This window comes from Callionymus lyra, chromosome 6 (assembly GCF_982586985.1).
Source record: "Callionymus lyra chromosome 6, fCalLyr1.hap1.1, whole genome shotgun sequence".
Lineage (NCBI taxonomy): Eukaryota > Metazoa > Chordata > Actinopteri > Syngnathiformes > Callionymidae > Callionymus > Callionymus lyra.
The window spans coordinates 18,050,100-18,076,721 of record NC_141823.1 but is presented as its reverse complement, the minus strand read 5'-3'; the positions used below and the strand labels follow the sequence as shown (position 1 = coordinate 18,076,721).

General features: G+C 39.0%; 4 protein-coding genes across 7 annotated transcripts in view; 3 read left to right on the top strand and 1 right to left on the bottom strand.

The window, feature by feature from the left end:
• The window catches only part of cbfa2t3 (CBFA2/RUNX1 partner transcriptional co-repressor 3), a 36,627-nt gene extending 32,096 nt beyond the window's left edge, over positions 1 to 4,531 (top strand). For all 3 annotated transcript variants that reach the window (XM_087794013.1, XM_087794014.1, XM_087794012.1), the window contains one exon: positions 523 to 4,531. In XM_087794013.1, the coding sequence (XP_087650139.1) occupies positions 523 to 912 (390 nt within the window). In that variant the 3' untranslated portion in view covers positions 913 to 4,531. The remainder of the gene's footprint in view (positions 1 to 522) is intronic.
• Positions 4,532 to 7,392: 2,861 nt separating this feature from the next.
• pabpn1l (PABPN1 like, cytoplasmic) lies at positions 7,393 to 11,941 on the top strand. 2 transcript variants are annotated; one of them, XM_087793275.1, is made up of 6 exons: positions 7,393 to 7,633; positions 9,021 to 9,144; positions 9,496 to 9,563; positions 9,633 to 9,739; positions 9,809 to 9,896; positions 11,379 to 11,941. In XM_087793275.1, the coding sequence occupies exons 1-6, from the start codon at positions 7,559 to 7,561 to the stop codon at positions 11,682 to 11,684; spliced, it is 768 nt and encodes a 255-aa protein (XP_087649401.1). In that variant the 5' UTR covers positions 7,393 to 7,558; the 3' UTR covers positions 11,685 to 11,941. The 2 variants fall into 2 exon arrangements, with proteins under 2 accessions (XP_087649401.1, XP_087649400.1); XM_087793274.1 differs by having other exon boundaries at positions 7,396 to 7,633; positions 9,021 to 9,141; positions 9,493 to 9,563.
• A 231-nt stretch (positions 11,942 to 12,172) lies between these two features.
• trappc2l (trafficking protein particle complex subunit 2L) lies at positions 12,173 to 13,346 on the bottom strand. Its single transcript, XM_087793278.1, has 5 exons — positions 13,290 to 13,346; positions 12,928 to 13,100; positions 12,627 to 12,714; positions 12,349 to 12,428; positions 12,173 to 12,289 (listed from the first exon to the last, which is right to left on the bottom strand). Exons 1-5 carry the CDS (start codon positions 13,320 to 13,322, stop codon positions 12,244 to 12,246), a joined length of 420 nt encoding a protein of 139 aa, XP_087649404.1. The 5' UTR covers positions 13,323 to 13,346; the 3' UTR covers positions 12,173 to 12,243.
• Positions 13,347 to 13,719: 373 nt separating this feature from the next.
• The window catches only part of galns (galactosamine (N-acetyl)-6-sulfatase), a 28,837-nt gene continuing 15,934 nt past the window's right edge, over positions 13,720 to 26,622 (top strand). The window contains exons 1-10 of the mRNA XM_087794011.1: positions 13,720 to 13,865; positions 14,163 to 14,286; positions 15,192 to 15,266; positions 15,356 to 15,458; positions 15,735 to 15,878; positions 17,964 to 18,030; positions 19,250 to 19,377; positions 19,458 to 19,597; positions 19,675 to 19,778; positions 25,772 to 25,914. Of these exons, the coding sequence (XP_087650137.1) occupies positions 13,758 to 13,865; positions 14,163 to 14,286; positions 15,192 to 15,266; positions 15,356 to 15,458; positions 15,735 to 15,878; positions 17,964 to 18,030; positions 19,250 to 19,377; positions 19,458 to 19,597; positions 19,675 to 19,778; positions 25,772 to 25,914 (1,136 nt within the window). The 5' untranslated portion in view covers positions 13,720 to 13,757. The remainder of the gene's footprint in view (positions 13,866 to 14,162; positions 14,287 to 15,191; positions 15,267 to 15,355; positions 15,459 to 15,734; positions 15,879 to 17,963; positions 18,031 to 19,249; positions 19,378 to 19,457; positions 19,598 to 19,674; positions 19,779 to 25,771; positions 25,915 to 26,622) is intronic.

The following is a 26,622-nucleotide window of genomic DNA, read 5'->3' as shown; positions in this document are numbered from 1 at the left end:
ATCATCATGCCGCACGCCTTTTGCCAACGTCTGTTCGCATCCCACGATTATCATAAAAACAATCATGGAAATATAATAGATTATAATACAATTGCAATGACAGAGCATATGTCAGCATCACGCCAACATCATCACCAGAGGAACAATCCAGTTGGTTGCTAAACAAAGGCAGATTGTCGGAGCAGAGGTCAACGTAGAGCAGATGACCAGCACATGCTGAAGCAAGAAGACAGATCCCACCACATAGCCACATCACTCTATGTATCCCTTTTATTTTTAAATGATTTATTCCCTTATTACTTGTCTTAATATATTTATAAATACATGTATTTAATCTTAAACCAACTGTAGGTTTTTTAAAAGGTACTATTTTGTTCTAATCTAGTTCTAATCAGACTGTTTTGAATTCAACATCTGGTTCTTATGTCTTCTTTTTTTTTGTCAAACCAAAAACAAAAAAAAAAACTGTGGAAAATGAGATTTATTTTTGTCAACCCTGCTCTCTTCCCACTGTCTCACCAGAGCTGCTGGAATTGCGGGAGAAAAGCCAGCGAGACGTGCAGCGGCTGCAACACGGCGCGCTACTGCGGCTCCTTCTGTCAACACAAGGACTGGGAGCGGCATCACCACGTCTGTGGTCAGGGCCTGCAGGGGATCCCGGGCAGCAGCGGCGTCCCGCTGGGCACCCCGTCGTCCTCCACCACCTCGCCGACGTCGTCCAGCGTCCCGCCCACCCACTCGGAGGGCACCCCGCCAGGACCCCTGTCTCTGGTGGGACAGAACAGTCTCGCCGGAGTGACGGGGAGCGCCAGCGGAAGTCTTTCCGCGAGTCCGAAGGAGAGCAGTTCGAGCAGCGTCTCTCGCTCCACGACCCCGGCCACCCCTGCCCTCTTGGACGCCACCTCTCGCTGACCCCGTGAATCTTTCCCCCCCTGTGGCTACATATAACCAAACGAAGACCTTTCATCGCACACTTCTGATATTTAATAGCTTTTTTTTTTCATTCACCATATGAACATGTTCTGACTATAACAGACTTAGGTTAACTTGTTTCTTTTTTCTCCAAAATATTGTTTGTCCTTCTACCACCTCCACTAATTCTAGCCAATAAAACCAATTCTGATAAGTGGCCAGCTCTCAGTCAGCGACATCCAGGTACAAATAAGGAAACATTGGGACTAACATTCTTTAACAGGCTTTAGACGGATGTTTTGTTAAAAAAATCAAAAAGGAAATAAAAGAGAAAAAAAACCTGTGATGCAACTAAATACTCAGAGTTACATCTTAGTATTTATTACTCCACCTGGCTTTAAAGGGAAGATCCAAATACTCTGAACAAAGCACTGGTGAAGCTGACCACCATTGAGAGAATGGTACATTAATTTTAACAGCTAACTACCTTGCTAGCGAGCCAAGAAATGTAACACCGGACTCACCTCTCTGCAGCATTGTGAACCCAAATGAATTTCAAAGAAGAAAACTTGATCCAAACCTTTGTATTACACTGCCAAAGTGAGTAAGTAAGCGATAAGGAGAAGCACTCATCCTATAACCAAACGCAACATCACCTCCTCAGCAGACAAGGCGGACCTGAGAGAAGCCGCAGACGTGGCGGGACAGAACCTGGTTTGGACAAAGAAGACAGCGGTTCCTCAGAGACTAAGGCTCAATTTGCCTACAATACATGGACTGCAAATCTGCCAGTGTGGTTAGTGTGAAGAGATTTTCAAAAAAAAAAAAAAAAAGGGACAAAGTCTCAAGAGAGGCAAAGACACAAGTGGTGATGGAGCTGCCAAATGAAAAAACCTCAAGCCTGAAAGCTTTCTCCAAGATGGTGTTTCATACTTTTTCAGACGCTCTGAGGGTCAAAGAGATACGTCGAGGAATTGTCCTTATCTTTACATTTACTCCCACCGATCTCTCCAAAGTGTGATGAACAGACAAGTGAGCCCGAAGACGGCAACATGGACTCTCCTGTCTCTTTCTACCTCCCCTAGCCCCCCAAGACACTGACCTTTTGCCACTTGACTCGAGTCCGTCCCCCCGACCCCCCCCCCGCGTTCCCGGACTGTTCGGACCACAGTCGGGACTGGGGGGAAAACGGGAAATTGATCCTGCTTGTAGATATTTTTCCTGTCGATTTTTCAATAATGTCTTTTGTCGCTGACGTCCACATGTGCTGCCCTTGTGTATATCCACCAAGATGGACGTTGATTTTGGTAACTTTTCTTTGCCTCCATTTTTGTTTTGGGCTGAGCGAAGAGCAAACACGGTAGTCGAAGATACAAAGGCTGACATTGTACTTATGATTAGTTGTATGTATAACAAAACGATGAACCCCCTCTTGTAGAATATTTTGTATTGCTCGCATTGTAAGACAGTGAGAGGACAGAGGTGCAATATGAAGAGAATTCAGCTACTGAATGGAACCTCAGCAACTGCCCATAGGGTGTCATATAATATAGATACATATAAATATATTTAAAGTAACATCAGTAACTTAATGTGAATGTACATAGTATTTAAAGAGGTCCAAAAATGTGTTTGCCAAATAACAGAATCCTTTTAAGTCTCTATGTCCAAATTCTGACTTTTTTTTTCTTTTGTTCTTTCTTCCACAGTTTATTTGTTTCACAAACACAACAATTTCATTTTTTATGTTGTTTTTCAACTTTGACACTGAAACATGATCCTGAGACAGAGTCGACGCAAAGGAGCTCCAAATGTCAATTTAGCTAATATACGTCATAACATTTTTGATCCAAACATCCTGCATCAAAACGCCATCTGGTTACATCATTTTGTAGAACTCAACACTTGACCCAATTTAAAAACTCTGTCAAACCAAATCTTTGCTCACGTGTCCTCCACATTGCCCCTCTTTTTAAAAAGCTTTTTTCATTCTCGACTGTCAACTTTACCGGTTATTCAACAACATGACAGTGTTAAACTAGGATACGTTTTCGCTTTGAAGAGTATCTGGAAGCTCTGAGGGCGATAAAGGGTTTGAATTGGTGCTTGTTTTTACGTCATGATTGAACTTTTCCGTTCCCGTTGTACCGACCGGCCCACTTGTACAGTATCATCCACGCTCACACTAGCTACCTCCCGTGAACATACAGCTAAATCACCAGGAGAGGTTCACCTGGACTTTAACAAAACTCGGTTCAACCGTAGACACAAGGGTGCACAGACAAACCATGACTTCAGCTCAACGGATAGTTATCACAGCAGTTCAGCGAACCCACCGTTACGTTCCTAAAAACCTGCCGCGTGTTGTCCAAAAACCAGTGAAGAGCACAGACCAAAGTACTTCTGCATGGCCATAGTGGGCTCTGACAAGGTGTGTATTGACATAAATCATGAAGCGACAGCTACAGCAGTTAACCAAAGTGTGTGAAACAAAACAAACACTCAGCGAACACAACAGTGACGAGCAATAAAAGCCGCCGAAATATTCAGAGCGCATGTTCTAGTAATTAAAGCACTCGGTGTCTTATAGTGTTTTTTTTGTGGAAACAATGGTGTCATCCGCCTCTGAGAAGCTGAGTGATTGTGCGCTCTCACAGTTACAAAGCCTTCGCAGAGATGTAATGAAAGCAGTGTTTTTATGTATATGTGAATAAGTGTTTTTTGACGTTCACATCTCTGTACTTGAAACCTTCTGAGCTTTAATGAAACATCACAGGCGTTCGTAAGGGAGATTAGAAAATATGTAGCAATTTGCTCTCTGCATTTTAAACATCATTATCCAAGGAGGAAACAGCAGCTTCTTCCACGGATTGTCTGCGCACCCTTGTCACCGACGGTGACCGTATTAACAAAGCTAAACCCAACAGACCACAGATAAATGACCAAAATACAAGAAAAGATCAAAACAAATGCCTTGAATCCATTCGTTGAGTAACGGCGTGAGACTATTTTCACTGCAACTCCACAAATCATTGTGTTTTTTTTTTGTTTTCGTTTTCAGTCATTCAAAAAGTGAGGAAAAAAAAGTAAGGGCTTTGCTGTTGTGAACACCATCTAATGTTCATCAGAAACTTTTGGTACCAATGCACATGATATGGAGGGCAAATCATGTATAAAAGAGGCATGTTGGTTTGTTCAGACACTGCTTTGGTGAGAAGTCTAGATAAAGTCCATGTCTTTACACAAAAAAAAAAGAAAGAAAAAAAAACAGGATGGTCCGTTTTATATTTTCATAGACTGTTGGAAATCATTCTTTACTGTATTGTGCAATACATTATCACAGAAAAAAAAATGTTTCAGTAGAAAACGTTTGTCCTTATTTTTTTTTTTTTTCGACTCTCCTCTTCAATAGGTACCGTTGCCATTTTAGATGAAGTAAAACTGTGCCGGAAGAATTTTATTCTGATTTGTATTTATTTCTTGCATGCTCTCCTCCCTCTTGCTAATACCGCTCTTTAACTGTTCGCTCTGTTGGATGTGTGAAGCTGTAAAACATTCTAATTCAGGTTATTGTCTGTGTTGAACAATGTAACTGTGTAATAAAATATGAAACAAATAATGATGTTTCTTCTTTAGCTGGTTAACTTAAGTTATGTTTACTTTAAAACTGACACAGAGGTGGCAATGAGTGGCTTCTTGTTGATCTATCCATTTACCCATGTGAAGATAAAGACTTGCAGAAGAACAACTGGTTGTTTCTAATTGATGAGGCAGATGTATAGTTATTTATTATTATTTCCATCTCTGCAGATGAGATCTTTTCAAGACACACCTGTCTTGGAGAAGACACACAAATGGAGGCATATATAAAGACACCCGAAAAGAGAATCCATTATGAATATTGACTAGTATAGTATAGTAACTTGAATGACCTCAGAGTTATCAATGCCTTACAGCTACTGCTAGGAGGACCTTCCTGGTATATTCTAGATCATGGGTCACCAACTTCTTTGCAACTGCGAGCCACTCCAAAGGCGCCATCACTACAGTACACTTCTGAAATAACCTAATATTTTATATATATTCATTTTCTGCCAGTTAATGGGGGCCCATCCCAGCTTCTTTGGGCAAGTGGCGGGGTGACACTCTGAACAGGATATTATTAAGGATGATAATGATACAATGATATTAATCAAATACAATAATCACAATATTGATTTTTAAATAATTGCCAATGAGACAAGAAGAAAGGAAACTCAATATCAAACAAGATAAGATAGCTTTTGTATGACAAATATATATATTAAACAGGCCTATTGTGTGCTACTCCTAGTGCCTGCTGGCTAACTGGTGCCTGAGGGGATGTAGTTCATTTGAATTTAATCCAATGGTATTTAAAGTATCATAACAAAGTGATCTCAAGACACTTTACAGTTTAAGACTTTATTGAAGAAGAAGAAAACGATCCAGACGAACAACAATGAGTGAATCAAAGCGAGACAGTGGCGAGGAAAAACTTCATTTTAGAAAGCAGAAACTCCGAGCAGAACCAGACTCAGAGTTGACGGCATCGTGCTGCGACCAGCTGGGAGGGTGGATAGAGGTAGACAGATGGATAGAGATAAGAGTGAGAGAGGATACAGTGAGGGAAAACAGGAGAGTATAGAGTAAGGTAGCAGGGTCCAGGGAGGGTCAAGGAGAGAAATCTGGATCTGTTGACTTGGTGGAGATCCTAACTATAGGCTTTATTAAAAATAATTCAGTTTTAAGATGACTTTTAAACATAGAGAGGGTGTCTGCCTTCCAGACTGAAGCTAGGTAGTTGGTTCAACAGCAGAGGGGCTTGAAAACTGAAGGCCCTGGCTCCAAATCTACCCTGCTCTACGTCTACCTTCAATTTTATTGTCAAGACGCTTCTCCAGGGCAATATTTACAGGTAGGTGTGCCAGAAAAGCATACTTTGTAAAGATGAAAAATCACAGAATTTAGCAGGACATCAGCACCGACTACATTATGTGCTCGGAATTATTCATCCGTCCATCGGTCAAAAATAGATCAGTTTTGAATGTTGTTTGTGGAATGTATCACCATCTGGATCCACGTATCTTTTGAAGCACTTTTGGAGACATGGAGCTGCAGTAAAGGCTTCTGACAGTTTGTTCATAACTCACAGTGGGTTTACCAGATTCATTAAGAAGCACTTAGGTGCTAGGATCTTCTTTGGAGTGCTCTTAAGAACTCTGTGATAGGATGATTGTGAGAGAATAGATTTTTTCCAGAGTCGCTCTTAGTTTAAGAAGATATTTCACTAAGAAAGAAGCGTAAGATCGAGCCGAACCCACTCTTAACAACCTTCTTATCGACCAAGTGATCCAGCTGCGTCACGCATCCTCCTTTTCAAAATAATAAAACAATGAGAAATGAAAAAGGAAAAAAAAATCTTTTATTGAAATACACGTTTAATCTAAATGTCCCGCCTCCTCATCCAGAGATCCGATTGGTTGACACATTCAAAAAACTGGTAGCTGGAGATATAAACAATTCCATAATTTAACCAAATTATCTACACTACACATAAAAAAACATTAACAATGGAAAAAGATCAAATTAAACCCTAGGCTCAACCTGCTACTCTATAATAACGCATCTCTAAAGTCAACGTGTGCCACGTGTGTGACTTACGGGCTGATGAACAGGTTTGGTATCGATTCAGTTTCAGCACCACTGAGGTAGACAGCTTCTACAGGAGCTTCTTACGAAGCGTCTTTGGCTTAATCTTAAAGTTCTCTAAAGAAGGGAAAATGTTTCCGACAGATAATAATTTTAATTGTAGTAAGTCTAAATATAACTTTCTTAAGTTCTTTCTGACATTTTTCTTTGTCCTTTTTGCAAATATTTAATTCCCCTCAAAATAATCTTAGCAAAAATTTAGATAATATTTAGAATGACATTTTTCTTCATATATATTTAGAAGCACATTTAGGTTTATTTCTTCTTTTGTTGTTTTCTGACTTTATGCTTGTCTTTATTGTCGCTCGGTGACAGCGAAAGTATATATTGTGGCTCCTGAGGAAATATAGATTTACACAACTAAAGAAAAGCGTATTAAAAATATAGTTTCTTATGTGATGCATTGATGTTCTGGCTATAAAAAAATACACTGTTTCTTTAAATGAGATCACAGAACTCAAATAAAAGAATAACGCAATAAACGCAAATGTTGATTTATTTATTTGTTTAACTAAACTAAAGTCTACATAAGTATAGTAATCTGACAATATTTTCTCTCCCTTTGAATTTTTTGTGCCCAGATCGCTCCTGTTGTTTACATTTCTATTGAGTGATATAATAATAAAATAAAAATGAAAATTTACAAATGAATAAAAAAAAGGAATAAAACTACTATATATTTTTTTAATGTTTCAGTGTTTTCTGAGCAATGATCCTGGGGGCCCGGGGCCGCCCCCGTGCTCGCCGCGCCTCTGCTTCGAAAGGCAACACCTTCTTCTTCTTCTTCCATCACCTCACGACTCACAGCTGCTGTCCATCAACGCTCTTCCCATCAGGTGCGAGGCTCTCCAGGCTCTCCAGGGCGGGATCTTAAGTCCGCGCGCACACGCGCACATGACGGATGTGAGCAGCTAGCATGGCGGACAACCATCTGGAGTACCAGCACTACATGGAGAGCGAGTCCGTCGCCGGACATTTCTCTGAAGACCCGGTGAGTCTTCGGTCTCCTCTGGAGCCTCCATGGCGGGGATGTGGCCGCAGATGCACGGACACGCGAACGCGGACGTGACATACGGGTCCTAGCATGGAGACCGTTAGCATGTCCCCCCAGTTTATGCGTCTTCTGTGTTCTTTTTATTATATCTTCACCTGGAAAAACACAGATGTTCAGATGAGAATATGGTTGATATCCATGAGCTGATCGTCTCAGATGTTCATGTTCCAGGGATGAGACTCCAGGCGTTATCTTCCCAAATCAGTGTTTTTTATTATTATTCACCTGGTATTTGGTGTGTGACTCATTCTAGCTCAACTCAAAAGATGATTTAAAATAAATAAATAAAATGTTTTTAAACTACAGAAACTCGCTGTACACGCACCTGCTCTACTCCAAGACTATTCCTGATCCCCTTCCATAGAGATCCAATATAAAAGGTTTTAAGCTGCAAATATAATTATTTTCCTCTGGTAACTAGAAGTTCCTGCTTCTAAAATAAAATAAATCTTCCCCACTATTTATTTCATTTTTTTAATATTATTATATCCACAAGCATCTTCTGCAAACAAGTATCCACAGGTACACTATTTATTTGGAGTCCATTTCATGAGTGGTGGCTCTGTGTAATGTTTGTAAATATTTTAGTTCTTTATATATTTTATACTGAACATTAAAAACGCACACAGCTCTGAGGAAGCATACCTCTGCCAAGGAGCTCATATTACACATGGCTTTATTAAGAACACAGCTGAGAGTCGAATGATGAGAACAGTATCAGTTTTTGCATTGGCTCACTGCGAAAGAAAATGGGATTAATGTGCTTGGCCTCAAACTCTGACCACTGTACCCCTAGTGTTGGCTTTTTGGCATTTGAAATAATAATTATCTTAAAATTAAGTTGCAAAAGCACAATTTGTAATTCTTGCCACCATAGAAGGGATTTATTTAAATTTTGAACTGGAAATAATCAGAATTTTGATTTAAGCTTTAGTTCTTCAGTACATGTTAGCCTTTCCAAGAATGTATATTTGTCAATATAATAATCAAAATGATGTATAAATTGTATGTTTAAAATCATGTTTAAGCACATCAATGCGAGAAGGTTTGGCTAACGTGGAGGACTTGTATATGTCAATACTACTACACTACTACCATTACTGTGTCAGTAAATAAACTGGTGGCCAGTTCTTCCGTTTCAATGCCCAATTTCTTTTCTTTGACCGGTTTGAACCAGTCCAATTTTAAGATTAAATGTGGGGCTATTTGTGCAAATTAAAAATGCTGGTCAGTGATCAACAAATTGGTAATTTCTCGTCAAGGGTTTGTTTTTTAGTTGACTGGCTTTGTGATTTCAGTTCAAGTAAGTGTGTTGCCTCCGCAGGATCTGGCAGCCATCAAGGCCAGAGTCCAGGAGATGGAAATGGAGGAAGAGATGGACCGACTGAAGGACGACGAAGGCTGCGACGTGGCAGAGATCCAGCCACTGACCAGTAGCCCTCAGCCTGGTAAGAAGTGAGGTTTTTTTTTGTAGCCTTCCATGACTCCACTTAACTCCACACGTGGAGCTGATTTTTCCCACTGTGGAAGCTGCATGTTTCAGCCAGGTGTGCAGCGCAGCAGCCAGCAGGCAGGTGAGGCAACATCTGGCCAACACCTGGGTCTATTCACTCCGCCAGTCAGACGTGCCTCATCACTGCCCAATGAGATGAAGCGGTAACCCCCAGAGAAGCAGAGGGAACCTTCTCGCTGCCTGTGGCTATTTCCTGCCCTCATGGCTCCCCTCTCACCACGCACATGTCGTCATTCAGTCACTCTTGAGGGTTCGTGTCGTAATAACGGTCGTCTTCCTTCACCAGGACACTTCTACAACATGACCCCCGAGGAGCGCATCGACGCAGACAACCGCTCCATCTACGTGGGAAACGTAAGCCCCTTAAGACATGGCTCTTTCTTTAAAGTGTGTCAAAAACTGATGTTGTGCGACTGATCCCAGGTAGACTATGAAACCACGGCGCAGGAGCTGGAGATCTTCTTCAACAGTTGCGGGCCAGTGAACCGGGTGACCATTCTCTGCGACAGGTTCTCTGGACACCCCAAAGGGTGAGTTTGAGCCGGATTCTTGGTCAAATTGTGTGTTTTATTGACGTACATTTTTTTTTCATTTCAAAGGTTCGCCTACATCGAGTTTTCGGACCGTGACTCTGTGCAGAGTGCAGTGGGTTTGCATGCAACGTTATTCAGAGGACGAGTGCTGAAGGTAAGACCACAGGAAATGGCTCCACAGTGCTTGTATATTACAGTTACCTCTGTGACATATTGAACTCAAACTGGGATGTGCAGTGTTTGGTCGTATTGGAAGAATTACATTTACACACAAACTTTAGAATCAAACCTTACAACTTGAATTTCTATGCATCTACCGCAGACCTGGGCAAAGTGCGGCCTTTTGACTGTATTTATGCGGCCCTCGTGATGTCCAAGTATGATCATGTATAAATGCTTCTAATGCATTAACAAATGTATTTTGTATTTATTCAATTACATTTCAACATGACACTCGTTTACTTTTTGTGTGTAATTTCTTGAGTATATATCCCTCAAAACATTTTAGTTAGTTAAAGAAATGTTTTGAAAACAAACTCGTATATACAAGAATAAAATTGCAGCTTATTTAGCTTAAATGTCATGACCTAATGAGGAATTTCTCTTTTAACGCGAGGGATTTTTACGTCTTTCTTTTTGCTTGACGACCCCTAACAACATTTAGTGAATTTAAAGTGGCCCTTGAAGAATTATAATTTCCCCACCCCTGCTCTACCAGGTGGTAGATCATTTAGATCGGTGCTGTGTCTCAAATCGCATACTACTCTTAGTATACTAGAAGTTAGTATGCACCAGTTTAGTGTACGCAAATTCTCCACAGATAGTTTGTCTCAAATCAAACTCTGTTGCTACACACTAACCGGAAATCACATGACAGCTTCTTCTTCTACATCTTTTTAACGATGGTTTCAATGACGTAACTTCCGTTTAAAGCGTCATTAAGATGGCGGGTGGTTAGTGTCCATCGAACCATGCTCAGTTTTGTGGGCGTGTTAGTACGCCAATTTAGTGTGCATGGCGCACTAAATTTCACATACTAAGAATTGAGACGCACTAACGCACTAAAAATACTAACTTCTGCGATTTGAGACACAGCACGGATCTTTTTATGTGGACCGCTGGATGGTTGTAACAGAGATCACAGATGTTAACAATTGTATAGAGACTTTAAATAAGGGTAAAACTGCTGTTGAAGTAAAGTATTTTTGGGGTGTTTGTTGAAGGACAAATGCAGAGATAATGCGATGTATTGAGCTTCATAGAAAATACAATATAACGCTCGTATTAAATGCCACAGACTGCAAGTATTTTCTTTCTGGGGCAGTGTTCCAAAATCACTTCACCAAGATGAGAAATGCTGGTGAAGAGTCAGCCAAGAATTGAAGACTGTGAGCTGGCGCACAAGTGGCCAGCATTTAGATGAGATGGACCATTTTTTGTTTCCTTCCCTAATTCCTAATTGGCTTTAGTCCACTGTAGCAAAGCAATGTAGATGTATTTTTGATGGGTCAGCCTCCTCCACCTACAATCTCTCTGATCCTCTTCATGTCCCTCAACGCATCCAAAACCTCAATGTTTTTAAACTCCTAATTGTATCAACATGTTTTAAATACAAGTCATGTTTTTTTTTTCAAAGGTCAAACCTAAAAGAACGAACATGCCAGGCATTAGCACAACGAACCGTGGAGGTCACCACCGAGGCAGAGGACGGGGTCTCCATCCACCCCGCTACCATCACAGCAATTCAAGAGGTCGGCTCCGGTATCAGGCCTCCAGGCCGCAGCACCCGTACCACGCCGGCCCTCCGGTGGGGAAGAGGCAGTGGGAACACGTGGATTACAACGATCAGATGTCTCAGCGTTACCCGTACCTTCTTCACATCACCCCGCTGTCCGAGGAGATGGATGCCTTGAGCGGACAACACTACCCACAGCAGCGTTGATGTCGCTCGGGGGGGGAAAAAGCCGCCTGTGAATGAACTTATTTGACTTCTCAAACGTTTCTAAGCACTTCTGAGATTTGAATTCGCAAACTGTATTGTTGCTCAAGTCTTTTAAAAGTTGTGAATGCATGTGACGGTTGCCAAAATGCTTCTTAATGTTTTTAAAAGCTGATTTGAATGTTTGCCTGCCATGTGATGTTTAATGTTACTCAAAAGGTCTTTGCTATGTCGGTGAATAAATAAAATCAATGAATAAATATTTGGATCTTAATGAGTTTATTGCATGTTTCTTTAAAGGTTGATGGCTATGATCGTGTGAGGCAAGAGTAGGTCAAGATGGAATTAAAACAAGTTAAGATTATTAAATGGCTAGAACTGCTGTAAACACTCATACCAAAACGGACTGATTTTTTTTGCTTAAGGTTTGAAAAACAATTATTCAGGAAACTTGGCTTTATATTGTATAAACAATTGATGACACTTTGTACAATAATTAACAGTTTATTCAATATCAGGAAATACATTTACAGGCAAGGCTCTCAAATACGGTAATGAGTGGTCAACCACTTTGGACCATCATTCCAGACACGATACCATCGAAGGCCCTGACGGAGAAGAAAATTAGATTCATGTTTGAACATTTTAAATTGCTGTCTTGACTTACTTTGACTTGATAGAATCGCCTGGACTGTGGAAAGGGTTGCACATGACGTCTGTGAAGGAGTTGTGCAATTTCCTGAACATCTGGAACCCACAGAAGAGACATGGTATCAAAGAATGAACTTAAGACTATTTACTATTCAATCTCTTAAGATAGTTTTAAAATACAAATTAATTTTATTTAATAAAAACAGCAAAATATCTATCTACCTGTTCATCTTATAAATACACATTTGAATTCAAAAACATGTATAAAATGTGAATATATTTAAATGCACTTACACTTCTGATTTCATTATCACGTAGAGATGTATTCGATGAGTCTACGACAATGACAAATTTTACCTTGGAGTTTGTCACATAACCATATCTGATAGGAAAGTCAAGAAAATAATCAGAACAATGATGCTTTATCTCAATAATAATGGTAATAAAAACAGTCCTTGTAATTGTTCAGGGGATTGAAGCACTCATTTACACACGGTGACAATTGTAAGGTAAGAATATGAAAAACAATAAATATATATACAACATCTAAACAATAAAATAAAGTTCACCACTGTTTCCTTAAACGAAAGGATACACTTTATAGTCCTCAGTAGGATAAAGGAGACCCAGGTACAGCTCTCTCTGGTCTGCCATTGACTTGCCCACAGCCGAGATCTTCTCCTCCACCACATCCAAGGAGGTGTGTACAGTGTAGTGAAACTTCAGCTCATTTTGAGAGGCGACACTGCGAATGAACAGAGGGTAGTTCTGCGAAACGATAAACAACATATCGATTAGATCACTCGATATTTCATCACAACGATCTGTTAGACCTTGTTGTCGTTTCGTTTTTCACTAGAACAGGCTTGAAAAAAAATCTAAATTAGTAATAACGTATTTATTGCACGGGGTTAACATACTAAAATGAGTTAAGTAAAATAGAAAACATATTGTTACCTCTTTTGCGATCACTGCTATGCAGACAGCCATATTGTTTACTTTTCTCTTCCGGAGTATGACGCGATCACGTGACGTGACGCTGTCACACCCTGTAACGTGTCCAAGTAAATATAATTTATTACATTTTTTAAAACTATTATTATAAATACGTCTTTAAGATGTTGGGGCTTTCTATATTTATTAAAGCGTTTATTGATACAAAAATATACAACCTGTATTTATTAGAAGAAATCAGCAAATGCGTCCAGGATAACTTTTATGTATATAAATATCTATCGTGACGGTAAAGGATGATTTTGTGAAATAAAATATTTCTCATTCAATCCTTTTCATAATTATTTATTTCCTTTTTTAAATTTTAAAACGTTAGCGGCTATGCGCAAAAGCTGCGCTTGAGAGTTGCGCGAAGACACTTCCTCATCTCCGAGCAGCTGACTGACTGCGCACAGCGTCGCAGCTCCAGTGATGTTTAAACTAATTTTAACTTTTTTAGCTGTTATAATATGTTGTTCTTTAAGCGTAAAACAAGCTACGGCTACAACTCCAAACATTATAATCATACTTATGGATGACGTGAGTTTCTATCATTTTAAACTTCTTGCTCGGAGCCTTGTTGACGTGCATTTAACTATTTCATGTACGACAGTATTGTATATTATGTATATTATAAGTATTATGTTAAAACTGGGTCTGTTGATTCAATATTTTATTGTTTCAGTAATTCAAAAAATATATAAAAATATTGCACATTATTTACTCTTAATGTTATTGATTCATCAAGAAGAAAATCTAACTATAGTTTGGTGTTGTGTTTACTGTGTGTCGTTAAAACGTGTTTCTTTTTACCCCCTTCATCCTCCTGTATTGTAGATGGGTTGGGGGGATCTTGGGGTGTTTGGCCAGCCTTCAAGGGAGACCCCAAACCTTGACACCATGGCTGCTGAGGGCATGTTGTTTCCAAACTTCTACACTGCAAACCCTCTTTGTTCTCCATGTAAGTCCAAAGACAACCTGAACTTGTGTTTCCTGTTTTACTGGATTTATTTCTTTTTATGTTGCTCTCATCGTTATGTAAAGTATTCTGTTCAAGAGTACACTGTCTAAGTGATCTTTGATATCAGCCCACACTACTGCTTACAGATTTGCTTTCTATTTTTATTATTGTAAAATAAAAAAAACAAAAACAAAAACAGCAGTTTTTTAAGCTGCACTAAAATAATTGGATTTTTAAAGTTATTCGGAAATTACTCATAAGTCATCAGTATCAGAATTATAATGACTTGATTTAACATAATAACATAATAATAAAACAATTTTAATTTTCTGGAACTCCTCTTGTGTTATCCTTATGCCTTATTGTGTTATACTTTATTGATTGTTTGATTGTTTAAGCACTTTGTGACCCTGGTCTGGAAAATCTCTGTATAAATAAAAATTACTTACTTACTTACTTACTTATTATATAAAATAATAAAACTAATTAAGTACAACATTATCCGTTTACTCACTTAAACAAAATGTTCCATTAAAAGTCTTTTTTTTTTTTTTTTTACTGTGATGAACATTTAAACTTCATAATCGAATGAAGATAATTAGATTTCTTTAAATAAAATAATCAGTTGACTTTTATTTCAATTAAAATTACTAATAAAAATAAAAATGTAACTTTTATCTTCTCAAACTATCCTTAAAAGTGCAAAATGTAATATTTATATTTAGCTTCTTTAAGATTTATTAAATCATTTGCGACTGCGTGTGAACTCTAAAGCCAAACAATTTTAATAAAAGTCTTTATTTATTCTAATCTAGTAATTTAAGTAAAATAATTTATAACATGAATTAGTTTGCAGATCTTTCCATATCATGTTATTCATATGTCGTCAACACGTGTCTTTGCAGCTCGAGCTGCACTTCTCACTGGGAGACTTCCTGTGAGGAACGGCTTTTACACAACAAACGCTCACGCCAGGAATTGTAATTATCACAATAATCGCTCTCGTTTTATTATCTTCTGTCTCATTATTGGACAATTAGATCGTCTTGACTTGTTTTTTTATTTCCAGCATACACACCACAGGAGATTGTCGGAGGCATCTCTAAAGATGAGATTCTGTTGCCAGAGATGTTGAAGAAGAAAGGCTATGTCAGCAAGATCGTTGGCAAATGGTGAACACATTATTGATTATTTGTTTATTTTTAGAAAGAAACGTTACAATAATGTTGTTTTTCATCAAGTTTAAAAGAGGAAGGAAAAATGTGTGTCGCAAGGAGACAAACAACGGAAGTTGTTTATTTTATTTTCTTAACAATGATTATTTTCAACCGATATAGACATTTTTTTGTCAAAAATCAAAATTCACCGTTATATAAAGTTTGTTTCCTGAATTCTGAAAACTAATTTCTACAAACGAGCTTGTAAATGAAATGTTTGTTGTCACGAAGGCATCTTGGCCACAGTCCGCAGCACCTGCCTCTGGAAAGAGGTTTCGATGAATGGTTCGGGGCCCCGAACTGCCACTTTGGACCCAACAACAGCAGTGAAAAACCCAACATCCCCGTCTACAACAACTCTGAAATGGTTGGCAGGTACCTCTGCATCATGTATTCACAGCACGGGCTGCATTTCTCGATGACTCCGTGGAATATCACGTCTACCTGCTTCTTGTCCCCCCCCCCCTCCTCTCGGTACCAGCTGTGATTGTGTATTTCATTTTCCGCCCATTTGTTTTCCCCCCAAATCAGCCATATGTGTATTCAGGGTCATTGGAATTAGCAGGCGGGTGCGTTTTCTCGCTTAACCACGGGTTTAATCAGCGCAACGTACCTGAGCCCCGGATTGACAAACGCTCAGAAACCTTAAAAAACGCTACATACTCCCACCCTCCAGAGACAGCCGCCTGGATTCGCCGCGTTCAAGCCCACCTGGAGGAAGTGAAGCATGTGAACGCGCCTGTCAGTGTGTTTTCAGCGCCTTGCTTCAGCAGCAGCGTAGAACCGTTTTCTTAACCGGACTCTTTGGAGAAAAAAAAACACCCCCAAAATATGTCTTATGTCGCTTGATAGCATACGTTAGAGTTTGATGTCACAAGGCACCATTAGTGACATATATATGATATATACACAAGATATACAAGATATATGTAAAGATTAGACCAACAATTAAAATGAAAGTATCTTAAATTTCATACTTATATTCTGACCAATAAAGATGCAGGTTATTAAGATGTAAAGATGGATGTCGACAATTATACAGATGTTTCCAACAACAGTGAAACTGAGGTTGAAGGAAAGGAAATTCAAGGGTATTTGAGTCTCCCTTTTAAAGACAGTTTGGTAAATAAAATAATATTTTAACTCTCAACCAAGAGTGCTAAAAGATTATGTGTGATTGACCAAAGTAATATTGGAATTACTAGTAATTTAATGCTGCTCCCCAGATGCAACACTAATAGACTCAGGGACTCACTCATTCCTTGTGCAATTAGATTGTATTGTTCTGCATTCGTTTGCTGTGAACTGGAAACCCAATTTCCAGGAGGAGATATCCAGACGGGTTTATAAAGTCTCTGTCTGTCTGTCTGTCTGTGTGTCTGTCTGTGTGTCCAGTGCTTTAATACGTGATTATGTGCCTCTTTCAATTTTATTTAAGGTGATTCAGTAATTGAAGGTCCAAAATATTTCACGATCAACCTGATAAAGGCTTTTTCCTAATCATATTATTTTAAAAATTAAAATTCCAGATGTATTTTCAAAATAATATGCCAGAAATACGGATGTGACGAAATTTCTGCCCTTGAGAGGAACTCATTTAGCCTAAGGTCTCTGTAAACATTTTCTCATGACAAGACTCAAGCGTTGATTCTAATTCCTGTCTGTCCATAGATGGATGGATAGATAGATGGGTAGATGGATAGATGGATGGGTAGATGGGTAGATGGGTAGATGGATAGATAGATGGGTAGATGGGTAGATGGATAGATAGATGGGTAGATGGATGGATAGATAGATGGGTAGATGGGTAGATGGATTGATAGATGGGTAGATGGATGGATAGATAGATGGGTAGATGGGTAGATGGATAGATGGATGGGTAGATGGGTAGATGGATAGATAGATGGGTAGATGGATGGATAGATAGATGGGTAGATGGATAGATAGATGGGTAGATGGATGGATAGATAGATGGGTAGATAGATGGATGGATAGATAGATGGGTAGATGGGTAGATGGATAGATAGATGGGTAGATGGATGGATAGATAGATGGGTAGATGGATAGATGGATGGGTAGATGGGTAGATGGGTAAATGGATGAATAGATGGATGGATGGATGATGGTTAGTCCCTGAATATGTTCCCAATTTTGTATTGAACAAGAAGATATAAGCACTTTTATTGTAAACTCTATTAGATAAGTTTTGCTAAAATGTTCACGATCAGCCCCTGCTTCTTTACATTTTATCATGTTTGTTTTTTTAAACTCCGAAAAATGTTTAGACTAAAGCGTATTTGACTTGGATTGACCTTATTTTATTTTTTATCTTTATACTGTACATTGAAGTTGTGGCCGGTTTTAAAATACAATTCCTTTTTCCTTTTTTTGCGGAACACAAAACAAATATAGGATTTCCAAGGAAAATTATAACTTATTTATACTTTTTTCCCTTAACAGATTCTATGAAGAGTTTGTGATCAACCGAAAGACCGGGGAGTCAAATCTCACACAGATCTACTTGAGAGTGAGTCAGACACCGATTTCATGAACATCACTTCACCACAAATAACATTTTGTGTACTCGCCAACATGACTTAATCCGGCCTTTTAAAGAACCGTTAATGCCATTAATGCCAGGTTCGGACCTTTGGATCCAAAAGCCGGACTCTATTACCAGAAGTTGAGGGTTTACATTCGCTCACACACTCACCGATTATCTCTGCTGCCAGCGACAGAACCATCCATTCCTCTTGCTCAAGGGATCAAAAGCGGCACGCAGAGACACACTGCATGCTTGAGAGGTGTAATGTGTCATCAGAGGGAGAGGATGGATCTGTCGAGCCGAGCCAGGAGACGCTTAAGAGGCCAGATTGGTGTCTGAGGATGCTAATGAGACACATTACACTGTTGAAATATATATGTATATATATATGCATGTACACACATGTACATGATTTTAATATGCTGTTCAATTTAGCTTGAAATATAATTCATAATGGACCATTTAACTTAAGCAGGATTGTGAGTCAAGTAGGTGTAGCAGGGGCCATTATTTTTCTTAAGGGATCACATACAGAGACTGTGGCGCATAGTTTGTGGGAAAATAGTGACAGGAAAAAATGTTTATTTAAATATTTAAAAATGCATATTATGTGTAATAATCCAATGGCATCATAAAAAAAATAATTTTAGGTTTAATTTAATTGTGAATGCATAATAATTTACTGTATGTCATACATTTATATACGTTTAAATAATAAAATAAATATGAGTAAAACACTCAAATTATATTGAAAAATGAAACTTTTAAAAAAAATTTTTAACTTTGACTGAACTTACTTTAAGGGAGAGTTCTCACACAACTACTAAATGAAAAAAGGAAAATTTAGGGTAAAAAACTATTAATTTGACAAGTTGCATTTAGAATTAAACTTAAACTCAAAATGTTTCCTCATGATCAGTTTTTGGATTTAGTCTTGAGTCTATACCGAGCCACACTTAAAGGGAGCTACTGAAAGTGACTCAGAAGTAAAGATTTGGAAACTGCATTTGTTTAAAATATCTCACCATTTTCTTTTTTGGCGTCATCAACATTTGAAGCATCAATAGCTCACCCGAAAGACATTCCCTGTTACTTGTTTTATTTTGTATAATTTCATGTTTAAATTGAGGTTAAACCTGAAGGTTCCTCTCTCCCTCCGTACGTCATCTTCCGACTGTTAAGATGGTGTGATGTCTTGCAGGAGGGCCTGGACTTCATAGTCCGACAGAATCGAGACAAAAAGCCGTTCTTCCTCTACTGGGCGGCCGACGCCACTCATGCACCCGTCTACGCTTCCAAGAACTTCCTCGGGAAGAGTCAGCGAGGCAGGTATAACAAACATGCGCCTCAGAACCTTACCTCCTCTTAAAGTGGTCATTTGTTGTTTTTTTTATCTTGATGTTGATTAGATACGGAGATGCAGTCATGGAGCTGGACGACAGTGTCGGACAGATGTTATCTTCGCTACAAAGCCTCGGCATCGACAACAGCACTTTTGTTTTCTTCACGTCGGACAACGGCGCCGCTCTCACGTCGGGCCCCGACGAGAGTAAATGGAACAATTACGATCGTGAGGAATCAATGATAACATGTAGATTGTGATGTTATTTTCTTATCGTGCCTCAGGTGGTAGCAATGGACCCTTTCTGTGCGGGAAGCAGACCACCTTCGAGGGGGGGATGAGGGAGCCGGCTATAGCCTGGTGGCCTGGACGAATCAAGGGAGGCACGGTATGTTTTTTACAAGGAGTTCCGAATAAATTGTCTGTTGATAAAGTAACTTGAAAATAAAGGAACATATTTTATACATGTTTTTAGAAAATGTTTATGCTACCTGCTTGTACAATTGAGCTCATTGCAATCAATGATATTTAAAAATGTATTTTTTTTTGGTATAATATTTATATTAAATGATACACATAGGGCAATAATACTTTTATAAAAAAAATCTCAAGGTGGGTAAAGCTGCTTGGCGGAGGTCTGGCTGTCTTGAGTGCTTTTCTTTCAAATGTTTTTAATGGTATTCAAGATAAAGCTTTACAAAAGTATTTTAAAAATACATTTATCTAAGTTTTCATTCATCCAGGATTAAACATTTGTAACATCATTTTGATTGTTGTTAGATAAGGTTTAGACTGTCATGTGGAGGAGATAAAAAGAGGTTTAAATATATATATTTATATATTAATAGTTAGAAGAGAATGGTGCGCCTTAATGATCAACTCACTACATCAATTAAAACACAGCTATCATAATCTAATTTAATTGTAATCTCACAGTTCTATTGAATATATACTGGGGGTGTTTTCACATCAAGATACACGGGCAATGATATGATAACTTGCAACACTATAGGAACAAGGATATACTTGTAGTGTTGTTGAGTATTTGACTCTGGTGTTGCAGAATTTATAGACCACATAACTCTTGATGAAGTCGTTAGTGCTTTCATTTATTTTTAATCTAAAATATGTCCAAACTTCAGCCTTAAAAGCGTCTGGAATCGACTGTATCCTCTCGTCCTCAGTCGTCGTCAGGATCTTGCCGGATTTTATTGTTCCTTCAGCTGCTGAGGACGAGATGACTGCTTTTATTTTACACACGCTTTATTGATATACAGACCATAGAATAACTATGATAAATTACATTATTGTAAAAAAAAAAAGTGTTATGGTAATATACTGTATATTGGTTTATCGATATATTCTCCCCCCTGACCTATACATCCGTTGCTCGGTGTTAAGTCTAAGAGCCGAGTCGCACATATCAACAGGCATCAGGGAATGTTCTGCGAAAGGCTGCGGGCGGTTAAACCACAGGAAATTGATTTGTTAATCCTCTGTTGTTCCTTTTTGTTTCTTCTATGTATATTTGCATTACTACACTCGTCCCCTGATGTCGACCTTAACTCTGCTCAACATCCGTTGACCTGTGACCGGACAAGATATTCTGTGATCGCGGTCGTAACATCTCCCAAACTTCACTCATTTTTTTTGGGGGGGGCTAGATTTTCTGCCTGGGCTCTCAATTTTTACTGCCTTCCTCTTACCCAATTCAACCCCCCACCCACACGGCGATCCTCTAAGCCTGTGCGTTCTGCAAATGACTTTTAATTGTATTAGGGGCAGCTGTGACACGGGGCTGTGGCGCAGAGGGATTTGGTGGAGGAGCGAGCGGAGGCTGCAGTCTGCAGTAAGCTTCGCCCCTGGCTCATCTCACAGGGGTGTGCTGGGGCCTGATAGCGCCGCGGAGTAGCGAGGGAGAGGGGGATTGGGAGCGTCTTAAGCGGCTAATCTGTTTGTGTGTTTGCTGAGGTTGGATTGAGCCGTAATGAGGACTTCAGTATCTGAATATGCCAGACGCTCAGGATAAAGGGGAGGGGAGGAAGGGGCGGCGGTTTGTGCGGAAGGAAGTGAGGAAGGAGTGAAGATACTGTCGGTGGAGAGGAAGAATGCTAAAGATGCTGGCAGTGCCACACTGTCGGGGACGTCTGTGTGTGTATGTGTGTGTGTGTGTGTGTGTGTGTGTGTGTGTGTGTGTGTGTGTGCCACATCATTATTGTGTGTCGCCGGTCATTTCCAGCCGCTTGCCAACATACGTTTACAGTTTGAATGTTGGATTTGATCCACGGCATGACAAAAACACAACTGCTGAACAGCACAAAAGAGTATTGGCTGTATTGGCCTGGTTTAAAGAACGACTGTCTGACGATCCTCCCCAGAGGTCCCTATGGTTATGATGACAAAGCTGCTTTGTTGAATACTACTGTACGCAACAGCTTTGGCTTTTTAAATCTCCACTGCCTGGGTAGAGGGGTTGGGAGGGTGGGTGGGGGGGGGGGTAGACCAGGCACATAGCCGTACCCTCCATAATTGTACGGGCTCCGGAAATCTCTTTCCATCTCCACGTTGAAAGCTTTTCAGAGCAAAGTGCTGAAGGCAACAAAGCAACGAAGAGCTTTTGTTGGATGAGACTTAGCATGTTGTTATTTTGTTGGAAACGGATGAATACAGTATTTGTCTGCGAAGGATTACTAAAGACGGGGTCTGAACTGATTGTCGCTCTTTTGTGTGAGAAGTGTAGCGCCTTACTTGGAGTTTAGGTTGGTATCTTTTTTTCTCCTTCTAAAGTTCAGAAACTTCTGTTAACATGTTATATGATCCAGGATACATTTCCTCTGGAAACAGCCGCTTAGATGTTAGATTATAATGGAGATAAGATGGTAGTTTGGTGGACACCATGGTCACAGTGCAAAGATGAAAAGTGACCCTCATGGAAGTAGATCAGTGACATCATTCTAAAACATGAATTAAATGCGCTTAAAATACAAAAAAGTTAAGAGCGGGTTTTGAATCCTCAACTCCAAAAGAAGAACCTAGTGACTTGTTTTTCTGAGCGAGTTAAATAGTTGTATTGGTCAAGAACCGGACAACCACACTCTTAAACAGGCTGATCTGACTGTATAACAAAGTTCCTGCTTAAATCCTTTGACATCAGAAACCACTGATAGAACGTGAGATCTTATGATAGATTTTAAAGGCATTAAAACAAAGTTTAGACGTCAGGAAATTACCTAAATTGTGTAGCATGATTTGCTGTAGCTCGGTACCCTTTTGGTTTTGTCTGGTGGCGCTACAATACCAACATTTATATTGAATTTGAAAAGCTTCAAACTTTTTAATATGAAGTTATTCTCGAGTAATACTGCTGAAAGAACGTGTATACTTGAAACCGGCCAAAGAGTTGTTTTGGTCTCCCTGTGTTCCTATGGATTTCCTAGAGGCACTCCAATTTCCTCCCAATGTCCAAAAGCAAACATGGATGAGAGAGACACTGAATTAAGTTTATTTATTTTACTTTATTTGATTGTATGTTAATATTCAATATTTAGCAGACATTTATGTTATAATACAGTGGGAGGAAAGTGCAAAAATAATTTGCAAAATTTCCTTAAAATTATTTAACAAAATAAAAAATAAAAACTCTTTCAATTGACCTTTTTTTTTTCAAGACTAAAAGTTTTAAAATGTAGAATATTCTTCAGAGAGTTTGTAAGTTTATGTAGGGTAATAGTAAACATGTTTTTAACAAGTTTCGCACCTCACATGTCTTTTAAATAAATGTTTTCTGAGATGTTTAATATTGTAGATGTTTAAGAGTATGAATGGTAGCTTCTTTAGGAAATCCTTCTTTTATTAATATAGTCTCATTCTCTATCTTTTACAAAAAGTATTTTGTCTTAATTTTCTTTAGGTTGATTAGTTTAGGTTAAACTTTTAAAAATTCTACTTTTTTCTTTTTCAAATTTTACTTCTCTATTGTTTACATTATCAATATATTTTGGCCGTTTAAAAAACAAGGAATGCATTTTCCATCTTTGATCAACGGTTCATAATTAATATTAATTAAATTAGGAGTTGATAACAGTTATTAAACAAGTTAATGTCTTTAGTGCCTATTTATCAGAACAAGAAACCCTCCTATTCCGTGAGACTATGTTTAAACAGCCATTTATCTGAGTGTTCTGGAATGAGTGTGTGTGTGTGTGTGTGTGTGTTGAAGTGAAGCAGGTGTGAATCCAGCACCTCCTTCTATCCCGGAGGAATACAAGGGGCAAGGATGAAAGTGGGCGAGGGAAGGAGGAGTGGTGTAGGAGGAAGGGGTGTTGGGGGGTGAGGCGGGCATGGGGTGGGGGGGGGGAAACAAAGATGAGGACTCGGGTGGGGTGTCATCTCCACAATCTTGCGGAGCGTCACAATCGCCTTTGTTGTGTTTTATCAGACGGCAGACACACAGATTGGCAGACTCTGTGATAGAGCTACTGTCTCCTCAGATATCCAACATCACCACTCACCAGACAGAAGAAAAGCCAGAGCGGACCAGAGACAGGAAAATAAAAAAAAGTGACGCTAATAAAAAGGGATGAGTCAAAGGGAGTGGTGCTGGTGGTGGTGGGTAGAGAGGGGGGGGGGCAGAAGAGGACAGAAAGTTTGTTGTAGGAAGTGTCACGGCTAATAAAGGCGTCAGATAAAAGATAACAACGACGTGATCAATCTTTTTTAAAGCTGTCGCCCTGAAATATATTTTTTCTTTTTCTTTGTGTCACCTGGTATTAGCAAATAAATGTCTCTCAATGTCTTATTTCGAGACGTCTTTATGTGCAAGTGGAGGAATGAATCAGTGTGTGTGTGTGTGTGTGTGTGTGTGTGTGCGCAGAATCTTAAAGTGTCTGGACGCACAGATATATCAAACTGCTTTTCTCAGTCCTTTTCTGAGTTTGTGTAAGAAAAGAGAAAAAGAGAATTCATTTCAGTACTTAGTGGCTTGTATATATATGTGTGTGTGTGTGTGCACATGTGTGTTGGTGTCTGTGCACCGTCCTCCGTGTGTGTGTCTGTCTGCGCGCCTACATGTGTGCTGGCTGCTGATAGGAGGCGAGCGGCGTATTGCGGTGCAGCTGCACAGTCCTGATAGCGCTATCTGATTGTGAGTGTGCCGTCTTCCTCTAAGGCTCGCTCAGGAAAGAATGGAATGGAAGATCAAGGATGACAGCGAAAAAATGGCATTTTATCTGAAAATAGTTCAAAGTTTATAAATAAAATAAAGCTTTTCACTGGGACTGGGAGAGGGAGATAAAACACCAGCTCGCTCTCGCCGCAACCCAGGCCTTGTCCCCCTTCCTTCTTCCTCTTCACTTCTCTTTTTTCACTCGCATAATTTAGAGAAACATTTAATAGTTTCAAAAAAAAAATACCTGCACACAGAGATTAGGTGGTGTGAAAAAGGGCACCTCTATTCCTACAGGTGTACATTCATGTGGTGCATCCAACCATGAACGCATTCTGTTACCATTCAAAGAAGCAAAATAATACTTTTGTGAGTCCGTTTTTCAAAGAACCGGCCATTATCTGAGCTTGCGTTACTAATAATAGTGTTAACTACCATTAGTTTGTTGACTTAGTTACTATCATTTATTGTAGATTTAACATATGATAGAAATAATGAACTAGATTTCTGATTTTTTTTGTAAACCTGAGTGTCCCAGCATGCACTGCAGGAGAAAAGGTTCCTCTACTTTTTGTATATTCCCTCCTTTTACCATTTTATTTAATTATTAGTATTAACTTAGGTCTGTTTCATGTGGAACAATTCAAGTAATTACATTTTATATTAAAATCTCTGCAGTATCACTAATCCTGTGTTTAACAGGAAGATAAAGTTGAAGCTATGAAAAAATGAATGTAATTACATCTGCCAAGGTTTTTGTTTCCGTCTGTTTTTCTCAAAAACTGATGTATTTATTTCAGTGATAAAACATGTTGATTGTGTGACAAGATATACGTGTTTGTGTTCTGCAGTTCCAACTGGGTTTAGAAGGATTTTTTCATTCTACTCATGTGCTGAGCTTCATTTAGAACTAGTTGATACAACACAGCATACAACCAAATCACTTATAAAGCCAAATGTATGTCTTATGTGACATTTTAATAATTTCTGCCACGTTTTTTTTTTGTATATAAAACATTTTGTAGTGACACCATTCTACAACAATGAATGTTGTTTTAGTGATTTTATTGTATGCTTCTTCCAAGATATATTTTAGATCAACTAAAGATCTTCCTTCCTTTGATTTATCGTGTGATGCTCCCTTCTCTTATCTTACCTTATCTTCTAAATGCCACATGCCTGGTGTTGCTTGACGTTTCCCTCTGGTCTTTGTGAAGGTGAGCTTCCAGCTGGCCTCGGTGATGGACCTTTTCACCACCAGCCTGGCTCTGGCTGGCGTGAGACCACCACACGATCGAATCCTGGACGGTCTGGACCTGACATCAGCGATGTTTAGTCCTTCATACCAATTGCAAAACAGGTAATTAAAAACAGAAGTGGGCAAACTTTGTCTTTGGGGCCAAACATTAACCATCAAGTTGTGTCAATGAATTGGATTAAGAGGTGGGTTGTTGCCAGAAGAAATGGTGTCTCCAATTTTTCCGCAGTGCCCAAGTTGCATTCCTAGATGCCACACTCCAGACACACCAACATTTTTATACGGTGTTTATTTTTCCTTGCAACCCCACTTTTTAAATAAGCAGATCGAAGTTTTGAAAAGTCAAAATAATCTACGGATGTGTATTGGAAAGAATCTGGCGACACAAACAAAGTATCTGGCGACACAATACATATCACGATACAGGGCAACAATATATTGAAATATATTTGTTACACTGTAGGAACAATATATATATTTGTAGTATTGTCGAGTACTTGACTCTGGTGTTGCAGAATTTCCAAATCAATGAAGTTGTTACTGCTTTCATTGTTTTAACATCCAAAAAATGCCCAAACATCTGCTTTAAAAGCTGCTGAAGTCAACTGTATCCCCTCGTCCTCAGTCACCAATTTTATTGTTCTTTTAGCTGCGGAGGACATATTGACTGTTGCCTTCTTGTGGCCAGAAGTTTAATTGCAACACACAAATGAACAAAAGATGTGTATAAAATTGCTTGTTTAATTGTTAAATTAAAAGTATAATTATGTGATTTTATACATTTAAATTAAATATTAATATAAATAAAAG

Excerpts from the sequence above, each read along its gene's own strand:
- pabpn1l (XM_087793275.1), top strand. The coding sequence starts at position 7,559 with ATGGCGGACAACCATCTGGAGTACCAGCACTACATGGAGAGCGAGTCC. Across the intron at positions 9,145-9,495 it reads GACCAGTAGCCCTCAGCCTG|GACACTTCTACAACATGACC; the intron begins GTAAGAAGTGAG and ends TTCCTTCACCAG. Across the intron at positions 9,897-11,378 it reads TCAGAGGACGAGTGCTGAAG|GTCAAACCTAAAAGAACGAA; the intron begins GTAAGACCACAG and ends TTTTTTTCAAAG.
- trappc2l (XM_087793278.1), bottom strand. The coding sequence starts at position 13,322 with ATGGCTGTCTGCATAGCAGTGATCGCAAAAGAG. Across the intron at positions 12,715-12,927 it reads CCTACTGAGGACTATAAAGT|ATATGGTTATGTGACAAACT; the intron begins GTATCCTTTCGT and ends CTTTCCTATCAG. Across the intron at positions 12,290-12,348 it reads GGCGATTCTATCAAGTCAAA|GGCCTTCGATGGTATCGTGT; the intron begins GTAAGTCAAGAC and ends CTTCTCCGTCAG.